The sequence below is a fragment of the Moschus berezovskii genome, chromosome 3, assembly GCF_049115385.1.
Source record: "Moschus berezovskii isolate FMDL1 chromosome 3, NW_MosBer_1.0, whole genome shotgun sequence".
NCBI lineage: Eukaryota > Metazoa > Chordata > Mammalia > Artiodactyla > Moschidae > Moschus > Moschus berezovskii.
Window position 1 is genome coordinate 56,003,970 of NC_142462.1, and position 14,859 is coordinate 56,018,828.

The 14,859-nt window shown below is 41.2% G+C and overlaps 1 protein-coding gene across 6 annotated transcripts in view; it reads left to right on the top strand.

The window, feature by feature from the left end:
• The first annotated feature begins 2,472 nt into the window (after positions 1 to 2,472).
• The window catches only part of PIK3CG (phosphatidylinositol-4,5-bisphosphate 3-kinase catalytic subunit gamma), a 39,970-nt gene continuing 27,583 nt past the window's right edge, over positions 2,473 to 14,859 (top strand). The window contains exons 1-7 of one of the 6 annotated variants that reach the window (XM_055420768.2): positions 2,506 to 2,805; positions 2,935 to 2,970; positions 4,677 to 6,683; positions 9,769 to 9,834; positions 9,947 to 10,172; positions 11,563 to 11,666; positions 14,074 to 14,220. In XM_055420768.2, coding sequence (XP_055276743.2) covers positions 4,689 to 6,683; positions 9,769 to 9,834; positions 9,947 to 10,172; positions 11,563 to 11,666; positions 14,074 to 14,220 — 2,538 coding nt within the window. In that variant the 5' untranslated portion in view covers positions 2,506 to 2,805; positions 2,935 to 2,970; positions 4,677 to 4,688. The other 5 variants (XM_055420763.2, XM_055420767.2, XM_055420765.2 and 2 more) reach the window with 5 other exon arrangements.

The window sequence follows — 14,859 nt, forward strand, 5'->3', positions numbered from 1 at the left end:
TAGACAAATTAGGAGTGGAGGGGTACACAGACATTTAGTCCACAATACCCAACGTACCATACAAATACCATTACAATGTACATGTGCTGAGACATGAAAGAAGTTTGGGGACCACAGGCCTATCTTCCGTGTCTTTTCTGTATCTCCCATTGCTGTCTTTCACAAATCTTCCAGGTCAGAGAACTGATCAGTTCACTGTTGCCCAAATATTTTTTGGCTTGAAGGCTTCCCCCTCTGATTCCTCTTGCCTTACATCCTGTACCTCCCCTTGCATATTTGAAATGTTTGAAATCCCACTCAAAGTGACCTCCTCCAGTAAACTTTTGTATTATGGAAGGAACATAAAATATAAACCACTTGGCCTATACTATCACACTGCAGTTTTTTCATCTGCATATCTTTTCTCTCTAGGCTACAAATGATATCTCTAAAGCTTGTCTTAAAGAACCTTCTTCAAAGCAAAGAATTCATCTTCATCTATTTATTGACCATTGGCACACCTTACTGTGTTCTTACTTTCTAATCTGCTTGATCTTGTGGCTCCCGTAATGTTGAATGTGATAATAAGGTCAGACTATTTGATTATGTTTTTTCAATCACAATATAGTGTATGTCTACTCTATGGAAAACATAGTGCTGGATGTATGGAGATTCACAGAAGGGCCAAAAAGAAGAAAAGAGAAAAACATATTAATAAAATGGGATAGTGATAAGGCCAAGGGGGGTTCTACCCTGAAAAATCTGGAGATACAACTAGTAAAGAATTCCTCTGTGTGAAGGAAGTATCTACCTATAGGAAGGAGACACTGGCCATTATTTCTCCCCTGAAATAATGACTACATATAGTCAAATTTTAGGGGCTATATTAGGACTTGGGGAAGAGTAGGGTTCTTAATCTCAAACCACTAAAAAAGTCTGAAGTATTTTCAAGCTTAGTCATAGAACAGACAATATTTGCATAATTGGACTTAGCTGAGTAGTTCCTACAGAAGCAAGAAGATTCAAGAGGTGGAGTCTAATATTTCTGAAATAATGTATGTTTGTGTGTGTGTGTGCGTGTGACGTTGTCAGGACTTAGTCTCCTCTATCTATTGAATGATCTGGGGAACCGAGTTGGCCAAGCTTACAGTCCCTCTGTGGTCAGTCCTACAAGCCCCAAACTGCCACTCCTGCTCCACCCACCCACCCCTCCACACATTCTAGGTAAATCACAGCTTGCCAGCTCCTGTGGGGTGGCTTCCCTCAAACCAACCAAGAAGGCTAGCTTAGGAGCTCCAAAAGCCGCCAGGCTCCTATAGGAGTATTCCTTTATAGGAATACACTTTGGAAAGCTAATAAGATCCCTCTAAATATTTGAGAGGCAGCCCTTGAGTTAATGGCTTACCTGTTGATGTCAACTATTACAGAACTGTTTATAGAAAGCTAAGATCCAAGAGGCCTCTAGTGAAAGGAGACAGATTAGACAATCATTTATTTCTCAGAGTAACTAAGAGAAACTCTTAATTATCCATCTCCAAGGAACCTGTGAGGCCAAGGCTATGTTTACCGGTTGTCCCTGGGCCTCAGTGGAGTCCATGAGAGCCTAGGTTGAAGGGTGAACTCTGGGACAGGAAACCCTGGAATGGAGGAGAAGGGCCACTGTTTCAGGATCTAGAAGGAACTGAGGTTACTGGAATATACAGAGCTGCTATAAAAGTGACTGAGGATGGCTTTTCTACAAATTCTCCACTCCCCTGGGAATCAGGAGCCACCTCGCAGAGACCCTCTCGCTGATGGGGCAGTTCTCAGCTCCCAGTCCAGTGACACCAAGAAACCTATTTTGTCTGCAGTCAATCACTGCTCTCAAGAAGTCTCCACCCCCAACACACACACATGCACACACACACACATGCACACATACACACTGTACTTTCAGTCTGAGCTAGTGATATTTTGGAGCCTAAATGTTTTGAAAAATAGAAAACTGTCTCACCAACGTAAGAAAATGAACTTCCAGACCTTGTCTTTGAAAATGTTCAGCTTGATAACCAGTCCCCTGGATCACTAAGTTTCTCTTCCCTCATCCCTCAGTTACAGGGTATGAACAAGGGGTCATTTTCGTTTCCATGAGGGAAAATTCATTGAATGGGCTTTGCAGGACTAATGGGTTTCCTTTGGCTCTTTAAAATCTTCCCACCAGGCTGGCTCTCTAATACTGCAGCTAGGAGGCCTTTCTCTCCACTGAGAACTAACTAGAAAAATAGTTCACGTGTGCATGTCTCATGAATGCATATTTGGTTTGAATCTATGTTATTTTATAATATTTGGTTTGCACTCTCGAAATTAAAAAAAAACAGTTCATAGAGTAAAAAATACATACACTTTCATGCTTAGTTCTCTGTGTGTGCTTTAACAGGAAACGCATTTCTTACACTTTTAAAATGAGCAATCACACGTATAATCAACTTGGTTAAAACTTCCTTCCTGGTAACTGCAACACTTCCTCTGCATCTGGATGTGAAGGGGGACCCAGAAAAGCGGAAGAGTTTAGAAGCACACTGGGTACGTTTGAATTTGTTTTGTTTTTAGAAATTAAACAAATGATCCTTCAACACCGTCGCCTCTGCTGCTTTATCAGGTATTGCTTCCTTCTATTTTTTGCCCTTTGTTGGGTCTGACTCGGAATAGTGACACTTCCTTCTCGGCCAGAATATTTTTATCTGGAACTGCTGTCCTTCTGACGATGCTGCCACTGACTGTCTGCTTCACCGTCTAGTCCAACCCGTGTGTGTGGATATCCACAAGGTTCCGGCAATAGCTTTGCAGGTGCATCAGTCCTTTTTTGTTTTTGTTTGGGAGGAAGAGGGAGGGCCAGCCAGCCTTCAAGTTCTTACAAATGCATGATTCACGATTAGTGTGCTAAACAGTGTTTTTAACGTCTCTCTCTCGTAAAAGGAGAAAGCTTCACAGCCTCAACCATGAAGGAAAGCAGTGAGTATTTAGTCAGCCAGTTTTTTTCTGCATCTCTTATCTTGTAAGTCTGTTTGATGTCATGAAGGGAGAAGTAATTGCTGTGTATTTGCATGTTGCCTAAATTTGGACCTATTTTGTTTCAAGTTAGTGCCAGTATTCGCAGCTTACAGTTCTCTTCTTTGTCATTCTGTAGAGTAGCAAAAGACCAAATAGTGAAGGGCTTAAACTGCAAGAGACAGTTCTTTGGGACAGTTGGTTTCATGTATTTAGTAAGTGTAACTTCATAATATGTTGAGAGAGGGACTGTTGACTTTAAAAGTAAATTTAAGTCAAGATTTGAACAGAAGTTTGGATCTATTGAAACTTGCCTTTCTTACCTTTTAATCAAACTCTTCTTTTTGGTATATATCAAATGCTCCACTATTTCTTAAGGAAATAAATCATTACTTATATATTACACTAACATTAGTCCTTTAAGAATAATATTTTCTTAAACATTAATTTTTCTTTCACTAATTGATTCTTGTTTAGAATAAGAACTACTAAATAGTAAAATCAAAATACCTTATTTGTATTTCAATTTCAATATGTTAAGCAATTGAATCATTATTTGAAGAATTTCACACTGCAGTAAGTAACATTTATACTTAAATGCTTTGCAAAAGTAGGTCCTTATTAACTATTTGTGGAAAGAGTGGATAAATTATTGAGAATATATTGGTGAATTCTAGTTATAGAGATGAAAATACTAGAGCAAAAAGAAGTTAACTAGTCAATAGGGGTCCCGAAGCAGGTCCTTCCTTCCAACCTGTAGGTTCTCCAGAGGTAGATGAGATGAATTGGTACAAAGGTAACACTACCTGAAAGTTCATATTTGGAGAGTACAGACAGCCCTGGGAACTCCCCTGAGAAACTGCCCTCATGGAGCAATGACAGCCAAGACACATATTTCATGATTCACAGTTATAAATATCTGCAAATGTTCTTGAGAGGAGCTTCACCAATTCTGATCTTTTTGAGTTTTATCAATGAAATGACTACTTCCCCTCACTAGAAAAAAAAAAAATAGGAAGTTGACAAGGGCGCAGATACCTGATCCAGACAGTTTGAAAAGGGATCATGAGGCAACTTGGATAAAGTGTCTGAGTCCCCCAGGAGACATGTGAGACTGAACAAAGAGGAAAAAAGCCAAAGGTCTGCTTTCAAAGGGAGTTGTTTCAGCATCTGACATGGCACCTTGTAAACTAGGACTTGATGCTCTAACTGGATTATTTGACTCATCCATGCATTTCAATATGCTTAAAACAGTTACCACTTTGAGCCATTACAGTTCATCAGACAGCATGCTAGAACAGTGCTTTACCTCTCTCTTTTTTAAAATTAAAATTTAAAACATAAGAGAAGTAGAGAGAATAATCAATGAATCCCCATCTACCCATGGCCCACATTCAACAAGTTATTACCTTATTTAATGCTCCTGTCTACTCTCTGAAGTACTGCTAACACCATTTGATGGGTAGGAAACAGGCTCAGAGATTATTTAAGCAGCTCCTCCCCCAGTTTCCAAGTGATGGGGCCAGGATTCCTGGGCCCCTATGCCAAACCTCCTGTGTCCTCCTGTACACATCCCTGTCATTCGTCTACACCTTCTCCAGCTCACGGGCCACCATAAAAAGCAAGCACCTTCCCTCTGAAGAGCCCTCTCTTCCTCTCTCTGCTCCCAGGTCACGTAGGGCATGGAGCTGGAGAACCATGAACAGCCTGTGGTGCTGAGAGAGGACAACTGCCGCAGGCGCCGGAGGATGAAGCCACGCAGCACGGCGGCCAGCCTGTCCTCCATGGAGCTCATCCCCATTGAGTTCGTGCTGCCCACCAGCCAACGCAACACCAAGACCCCCGAAACGGCGCTGCTGCATGTGGCCGGCCACGGCAACGTGGAGCAGATGAAGGCCCAAGTGTGGCTGCGCGTGCTGGAGACCAGTGTGGCCGCCGACTTCTACCACCGGCTGGGCCCCGACCACTTCCTCCTGCTCTACCAGAAGAAGGGGCAGTGGTATGAGATCTATGACAAGTACCAGGTGGTGCAGACCCTGGACTGCCTGCACTACTGGAAGGTGGGGCACCGGAGCCCCGGGCAGATCCACCTGGTGCAGCGGCGCTCGCCCTCAGAGGAGACGCTGGCCTTCCAGCGCCAGCTCACTGCCCTCATCGGCTACGATGTCACAGATGTCAGCAACGTGCACGACGACGAGTTGGAGTTCACACGCCGCCGCCTGGTCACCCCGCGTATGGCCGAGGTGGCTGGCCGCAACCCCAAGCTCTACGCCATGCACCCCTGGGTGACGTCTAAGCCCCTCCCTGAGTACCTGCTGAAGAAGATCACCAACAACTGCATCTTCATCATCATTCACCGCAGCACCACCAGCCAGACCATCAAGGTCTCGGCTGATGATACCCCGGGCGCCATTCTCCAGAGCTTCTTTACCAAAATGGCCAAGAAGAAGTCCCTGATGGATATCCCTGAGAGCCAGAGCGAACAGGACTTCGTGCTGCGTGTCTGCGGCCGCGATGAGTACCTGGTGGGCGAGACGCCCATCAAAAACTTTCAGTGGGTGCGGCAGTGCCTTAAGAATGGTGAAGAGATTCACCTGGTGCTTGACGCTCCGCCGGACCCAGCCCTGGACGAGGTGAGGAAGGAAGAGTGGCCACTGGTGGATGACTGCACCGGAGTCACTGGCTACCATGAGCAGCTAACCATCCACGGGAAGGACCATGAGAGCGTGTTCACTGTGTCCCTGTGGGACTGTGACCGCAAGTTCAGGGTCAAGATCAGGGGTATTGATATCCCCGTCCTGCCCCGGAATGCAGATCTCACGGTTTTTGTGGAGGCAAACATCCAGTATGGGCAGCAAGTCCTCTGCCAAAGAAGAACCAGCCCCAAACCCTTCACGGAGGAGGTACTCTGGAATGTGTGGCTTGAGTTCAGTATCAAGATCAAAGACTTACCCAAAGGAGCTCTGCTCAACCTCCAGATCTACTGTGGGAAAGCGCCAGCTCTGTCTGGTAAGGCCTCTGCAGAGACTCCCAGTCCCGAGTCCAGAGGCAAAGCTCAGCTTCTCTACTACGTGAACTTGCTGCTCATCGACCACCGGTTCCTCCTGCGCCACGGCGAGTATGTGCTCCACATGTGGCAGTTATCTGGGAAGGGGGAAGACCAAGGGAGCTTCAATGCAGACAAGCTCACATCTGCCACCAACCCCGACAAGGAAAACTCAATGTCCATCTCCATTCTCCTGGACAACTACTGTCACCCCATAGCCTTGCCTAAGCATCAGCCCACCCCTGACCCGGAAGGGGACCGGGTCCGAGCAGAAATGCCCAACCAACTTCGGAAGCAACTGGAGGCAATCATAGCTACTGATCCACTTAACCCTCTCACTGCAGAAGACAAAGAATTGCTTTGGCATTTCAGATATGAAAGCCTTAAGGATCCCAAAGCATACCCTAAGCTCTTTAGCTCAGTGAAATGGGGACAGCAAGAAATTGTGGCCAAAACATATCAATTGTTAGCCAGAAGGGAGGTCTGGGATCAAAGTGCTTTGGATGTTGGATTAACGATGCAACTCCTAGACTGCAACTTTTCGGATGAAAACGTAAGAGCCATTGCAGTTCAGAAACTGGAGAGCTTGGAAGACGATGACGTTCTGCATTACCTGCTCCAACTGGTCCAGGTAGGGGAGGCACTCATCTCAAGGAATTTATCTGCATATGCAGACAGGAGCCATATTAAGCCATCTTCCAGTGTGCATTGTCCAAAGAGAATCAAAGATCAGTCAAAGTAGATCTACTTTTTTACTACTCAAAGAGTAGTAAACGTTCCCTTTTACTTTTTGTCTGTCTTTGAGGGCTTTCTGACCAGCATTTTGATGACATGAATAATTCCATTTTTTAGGAGAATTGGCCCAGTGGGAATGAGAGTTTACTCTTGTTAATGATAGACTTGACTTATTGAATGCTCCCTTATGCCAAGGCTCCAAGTGATCTACGTATTTTTCATGTATTATCACATTTAACTCTCCCAACAATGTTGATAGCAGTCCAGTTAATATTTGCATTTTATATATAAGGAAACTGAGGCATTGGGAGGTTAAGTAATGTGTCCAAGGTCACATATTTTGAAAGGCAAATTCAAACCCAGAGGCCCGACAACAGGTCTGCTCTTTTTATTGCCTCCCAATACCTACATGTATGCAGGATAGTATGTCCTAGAGAGAAATGGTCATACTCTCTGATCATGTTTGTCACAATTCATAGAGTAACATCTCAATTCTGGATGGGACCTTGGAAGCCCCTCTCTTTAGACAGGTTGGTACTCTGTTTCCACTCTTCTTCATATGCCTTTCTCTGTGTCCAGAGAGACTAAATCATTTGTCAAAGGAAGTTAAATAAAGGAGAACCGGTTCTCTTGCTCACTATAGACATTCTCATAGTATATTGTGCGGCTTGGCAAGGAAGAGGGAAGACAGAAATTGGAAGAGAATTCTATTCTGCAGAGCAGATGTGTTCATTCATTAATTCAACAACTCAGACTGAGTGCTTCCCCTTTTCTGGTTGCTGAATATGGAGAAGTGATCAAAACACAGCCGGACTCTGCCCTATTGTAGCCTGTAGTTCATGGAGAAAGACATCAAATGAGTACACATACAGGCAGATACTGAATAACATATTATGACAAATGCTTTGAGGAAAAGCTATAGAATGTTATGAGAAAATAGTCAGGGGTCCTGAGGACACTTAATTATATTGAAGAAGCCAAGGACAATTCTGAGTAGGTGGTGTTTGTCAGGCTAACTGTTGGACACCAAACTGTCTAATCATTATCTATATTTATAGACAGTTTGTGGAGTTTTCTGATGCAAATTTTGGATAGTCTAAACTTTGAATCTTCACCTTCACATTACTCAGATACTTGAAACATATTTGGCCTTTGTCTTTATCTAATCAAATATAACCAAAGTTTTTCTCTGCCCATGAGTTCAGAGGCTAGCCTAAACACTAATGAAAATTTAATAAAAAGTAAAGTATCCTCAGTTTTCTAGCTCTCCATAACAAAAAGAACATGAGGCAAATTTGCAAGGGATCTGTTTCAAGTCCCAAGGCCATCATGAATTATTTTACAGTGTCATTTTCACAAGTGAACTTTGCAGGCTTGGAAAATGAATAGTATTCTTCTTAGAAACGTGTAAATAAAAGAGGTCAGTGATATTAACATTGAGTTTGTGGTCCTAAATTTGAAGAAGAGTAGTCATTTGCAGATATGGCCAAATGACTCATTCATTCCTGATTAAAATGGTCTCCTGGTTGAGACCTGCATCATCTTTACAGAAGTGAAACACAAAGAAGGTCAAAAAGACTCACGTTTGGGTTAAAAACTTAGTAACATTTCTGAAGTGACTACTGGTGGCTAAATAACCACATTCTCAGAATTAAGATCTTAACTACAGTTATAGTGGCACCAATTTGAGCGTATGTCATCTTTAAAAGCATGGGGATAATTGAAATATTATCAAGTCAGTATTGATCATTTCCAAACTGGAAAACCAAAGAAAGGACTAGAAATCATATCCAAAAGTTCCCAGGCCCTAAAACATAAAGTGAATGGAAATTTCTCCTGTTTCTTAGGGAAAAGGATAGACCATGTCTATTTATAAAGGAAATACTCCTGAGATATTTAATTTTAAGCTTCTTTTTATCCTTATTTATCCCATCTATCCTGTAACTTTGTATATGCACCTCTAATAATTAAACAGTATTTGTGAGTCTTACTGCATTTAAAATTATGATCTATTGCACACATGCGGAAAAGTACAGAAAATGATGTAATAAATATCCATGCACCCACTAGAATTTAATTATTTTTCAGGTTTTTTATTTTGGCCGAGTAGCATGTGGGATCTTAGTTCCCCCACTAAGGACGAACGCGTGACCTCTGAATTGGAAGCACAGAGTCTTAACCACTAGACCATCAGGGAAGCCCCTACATTTTATATTTTAATTGCCCAGGCTGCCCTGGGGAAGCAGTTGGGGTGGGGGGTTGGGGTTGGCGCACAGAGTTTGGGGCAGCCACCCACCTGGGCCCTATATGGCTGCCACCTATGTAAATATCTCCATATTAGTCAAGTGATGTGAAAACTACTAAACACTGCTAAACCTAAGGAAGTAGATAAAGCAAGAGATTTTCAGGCAAAAAACCCTGTATACTCTGAATCGTAGAAGGCAGTGATGATTACTCTGTTGCAGTAAGAACCTGGGAGGCAGTTCACTGACTTGCTAGTGAGATCCAAAGCACATATCTTGAGCAGAAGAGGAGCTACATAATTTTTAGGATCTTCATATCCAACAGATATTTTTCTCCCCAAGTGTACAATATCCCCACTGTCTATTTTCTTCCCAACAACCTTTCTTTACTTCCACTTTTATAGATTTGTCTCCATCTTTCTCTTCTATCCTTCCAATAAAAATCAGGTAAACCCTTCATGGGAACAAAAGCCCTCACCTCTTCATTTTTAAAGTTATCAAAAGCACATTATTGTGAGTCAAGAGTTCTGGCTTCTAATCCTGGTCCTTAAGCAAGTGGTTCACTCAGGCCCAAAGTGTCCTTGAAGAGAAAGGGCTGAACTTAAGTGACTGGTCAGATTCTCATCCTTCTATCCACACAAACCCGCTAAGGCAGAGACCAATTTTTCTCCATTTTCTGTTTCCTGATTAACCAGTGGAGAACGCAGTCCTACAAATGCCAATGTGTTCTTTCCTTAGGCTGTGAAATTTGAACCATACCATGACAGTGCCCTTGCCAGATTTCTGCTGAAGCGTGGTTTAAGAGTAAGTACTTCCATTTTGATAAGAGCATGACATTTAAAAAGTTATCAAGAATTGACTGATCGATCTGGAGCATTAGTCATAATAATTTTAACCTTCTTTTTTCCACCCTCAGAACAAAAGAATTGGTCACTTCTTGTTTTGGTTCTTGAGAAGTGAGATTGCCCAGTCGAGACACTATCAGCAGAGGTTTGCAGTGATCCTGGAGGCCTACCTGAGGGGCTGTGGCACGGCCATGCTACGGGACTTCACTCAGCAAGTCCAAGTAATCGACATGTTACAAAAAGTCACCATTGATATTAAATCACTGTCTGCCGAAAAGTATGACGTCAGCTCCCAAGGTACAGGTGGCTCGATTTTCATGGTGCTCTTTCCAAGTGCGTTTATCCCCAGATACCATCCCTGGGATCCTTCTTCCTTCTGGAAGGCAAGTCACACCTTCCTCAGGGTAGCCAAGAATACATTTTTAAATCTGTCTTTCTTCAGTAAGCAAATTTCAAATTCTCCCTTTACAAGTTAATAAGCTTTGAAGTTACTTTTATATTCTAATGATGAATGTATGATAATAGATGTTAAACTCTTTGAAAAATTAAAACTGCATTTTGCAGATGTAAGATGTATTTTTAAAGAGCAATTGTGCACGTACTCACACACAAAGGTGAGTTATTTCCTAATATTTACCCCTTCTGCCCCATCTTTCAAAACATGTAGATAATTTTCAAGTCTTCAGTCTTTCAAAGTAACGAATTATTGATAATTTTTTCAATTTTTTTAATACATATGTATACATCATATGTTGCAAGATGTATATATATTTATTTGTATATGTGCTTCTTATAAAATATACATATCACCCCCTTTATGTTCCAGTGTTGTCTTATCTCTAAGAAATTCTAAATGAATCACTATCTATATTCCCATTGGTTTTGGTTGATACTACATTAAATCAAAGCTATTAACAAGTTTTTCTGGTCTATTGAGCTGTATGAGCCTTGAGCTAGGAATTCTCTCTTATCATGCTTGTATACCTAGATTCAGCATTATAACTCATAATGGACCCTCACTAACATCCTCAACCAATTTCAAGCTTTTTAGTATTTCAATTTTCCATTTTTCCCTTTGATTCTTTCCCAATACACCAATAATCTCTCTCCTAAAAATAACGGTGATAATAATCTTACCTTTTACATTGTTGTAAGAAAGAAAGGGAAAAATTTGTACCAACCTCCAGTCTATCTGTTACCTAGGCAGTAATTTTCCATTTATATATTTGCCTTTAGAATTTTGAGGCTGTCATATTATTTCCTTACAACCTAACTTCCTCTTTTGAAAAGACTTTACCAAACCCTAACCAAATTCCATTTAATATGGTCTTCAGATACATTTCCTAAATCAGATGGCAGTTTAAAGTTTCACATGTTGGAAAGAAAGCTGCAGTAATTCCCTAGCATGATTCATAAATCATCCTTCTGTGTCTGTCTGGGTGTGCCATATATATTCAGATATTTCTGCCCCCTGTTGTAATGTGTGTGCATAGTTTGTTGCCCTCAGTAAGCCTGTCACCCTGAAAGGTTAGTTCCTCAAGGACAGAAACCTACTCCCTTTTCTCCTATTCTTCACCTTACCAAATGTATAGAATGTTGTGAATATGTGTGGTTTCAGGAAATGTTATAAGTGATACTGGTAATTTCTTGAACTCATATAACTCTTGTGTGCTTTTGACAATTACAGTTATTTTTCAACTAAAGCAAAAGCTTGAAATCCTGCAGAATTTGAATCTCCCCCAAAGCTTTCGAGTTCCATATGACCCTGGACTGAAGGCAGGCGCACTGGTGGTAGGTATCATCTTGATGTCTCCCTGTGGTCTTCATGTCTTGACAATGTCTCTGCCTGCTTCACCAGGCCTGAGTGGATAAAAGCTGACATTTACAGAGAAACAGGGAAGCTGGAAAGTCCCTGGATGGGCTTCTGTCAAGCCGTTCCTCAACTGCTAGATACTAAAAACCTCAGCACTGGGCAATCTCACATCCATTTTAAGTCAGCTTTCTTGAGGAACCTTTTGTATACAATAAAATGTATCCATTGCAAGTTTACAGTCCAGTGAGCTTTGCCAAATGTACACAACCAGATAGCCATCACCTCCAATTATTTTGGTCACTTGATGTGAAGGGCTGACTCGTTAGAAAAGACCGTTATGCTGGGAAAGATCGAAGGCAGGAGGAGAAGGGGATGACAGAGGACGAGATGGTTGGATGGCATCACCGACTCAATGGACATGAGTTTGAGCAAGCTCTGGATGTTGGTGAAGTACAGTGAAGCCTGGAATGCTGCAGTCCGTGGGGTTGCAAAGAGTCGGACATGACTGAGCGACTGAACCATCCAAGACATAGAATATTTTCATAGAAATTTGTAGAAAAAATTCTTTCATGTCCCTCTGTGATTAGTCCTTTCCTCCTTCCATACTTCATCCTGGATAACAGATCTGTTTTCCATCATGAAATTTTGCCCCTTCTAGAATGTCACAAAGTGGAATCATGCAATATGTAGTTTTTGTTATAATCAATCTTTTTAATTTTAACCATTCAAATGGGTATGAAGTAGTACTTCACTGTTATTTTTATTTTCATTTCCCTAATGATGTTGAGCATCTTATGATGTGTTTATTCTCCATTTTTTTTTGAGAAGCTTCTTTTCATATCTTCCATTCATTTTTAATTTGGGCTACCTTTTTATTCTTATTTACGAGTTACTTATCTATTCTAGATACAAATCCTTTATCAGCTATGTAGTTTACAAATATTTTCTCCCAGTCTATGTATTACTTTTTCATTTTCTCATTAATGTACTTCAAAGAGCAGAAGATTTTAATTCTGATTAAGTTCAATTTATCATTTTTTCTTTTATGGTTCACGCATTTTGTGTCCTAAGAAATATTTGCTTCATCCAGTGATTTTCAACCAGGGGTGAACCCCCACCTCTTCCACCAAGGGATGTTTGGTAATGTCTGGAGACATTTTTGATTGTTCCAACTGGGACAATGCTATCAGCATCCAGTGGGCAGAGACCAGAGATGCTGCTAAATATCCTACAATACACAGGACAGCCTCCCCCTACCCCCCACAAGCAAAAAATTATGCAGTCCAAAATGTTAGTAGTGCCAAAGTAGAGAAACACCTCCTAATTCAATGTGACAAATTTTTTCCCTAAAGTTTTAATTCTCATATTTCAGTCTTTAATCCATGTTTAATTGTATATACAATTAGCAGTAAGTGGCTCTTTAGCAAAAGCACACACTACCTACTGTCCTTTTGAAGTTAGAAACTGGTGCATGCTCCATCACTTCAGTCCTATCTCTTTGCCAGGCTCCTCTGTCCATGGGTTTTCCTGGCAAGAATAGGGGAGTGGGTTGCCATGCCTTTCTCCAAGGGATCTTCCCCACCCAGGGATAAAATCTGCATCTCTTGCATTGCAGGTGGACTCTTTACTGCTGAGCCACTGGGGAAGCCCTAGAACTTGGTAGGAATAATGATATAGTAATACAGCTTCATATCACTTGCTTTTTTTTTAAGATCACATTTTTGATCCATAATGAATTTACTCTTAGGCTAAAACTCCTAAGATTTTCTATTTGGAAAGAGTGGCTGCTAAATCACCTTTCTCCCACCTTGAATTCATTTCGATGTTACGTTGGCTATTTGGAGGGGAAAGGCATTGCATAATATCTGAGTGCAAGAGTTTCATTTATTGCTGTTAAATTTCATCTTGTTAGATTTGGCCTAGAATTAGATTGCATCTAATTTTGCAACAACCATGTTTAGATACTATGGTAGCAACAGAACTCTTTTTTCAAATTAATTCTTAGACTGAGGCCAAATATATAAATAAATAACGGCAAAATTGCTCTGCGTTAGAGGGAACATAAAAGTAGTATGAGGACATAAGAGTCCTATGAGAGTGGAATATCAGAAGACAGGATATGCAATGCCCCTTAGGCATTCCATAGATGCTTGGGTTTCCTGGGAACGCACTTTGAGAACCACTGGTTTAAGCGCTGTGAATTGCTTTCACTAGCATTTTTGGATTTGGTGAAAATGCCATGCACATTTTTACCCAAATCACTGAAATCCTTCTCCAACTGAAAACTTTTTCCTAGGTGTTTATAGTGATGCTTTGCAGGAAGATGTATGTCTCCACAATGTATTTTCAATTGTGTGTAGGAAACACGTGGCTGTTTTCTTACAGATTGAAAAATGTAAAGTGATGGCCTCTAAGAAAAAACCCCTGTGGCTTGAGTTTAAACGTGCCGACCCTACAGCTCTATCAAATGAAACAATTGGAATTATCTTTAAACACGGCGATGATCTACGCCAAGACATGCTTATTTTACAGGTATACTGATGTTAAGGATTTTTTTTTCAGTTGCTCAAAAAAAGAAGTCTGTACTAGTTGTAAAAAAAATACCTTCTACTGACCCTGTTCCATTCTCCTATTTTGTATAATGAACAGTGATCAAAGTTAACATAATAGAGTATTCACTGGGGACTCATGGCCACAGACCATTAGATATGAATCTAATGAGCCTCATGGTTCTGTCCACTCCTGAAGAGATACATATCCAGCATTCCCAAATAACCTGAAACACATCCCTTACCTAACTTCTTCTCTATACACCCATTCCTAGTGTGGTAACACGGAATAGAAATACACTGACCCCCAAGCATCCACTTTATTCACATTCATGGATTCATTCACATTCATTCATTACACACTCAATGGACATGAATTTGAGCAAACTCCAGGAGACAGTAAAGAACAGAAAGACTAGCTGCAGTCCATGGAGTTACAAAGAGTTGGACACGACTTAGCGACTGAACAACGAACAACACACACTCACAGATGTTCTCCTTACATACATCACCTTTAATATACATCCACCTACACAAGTTCAAGTGAGCGGATAGGATGGAGAGAGAAGATGAATAAGGAGGTGCCTGGAGAATTCATGCAGTTTACATAACAAGAGTGAAC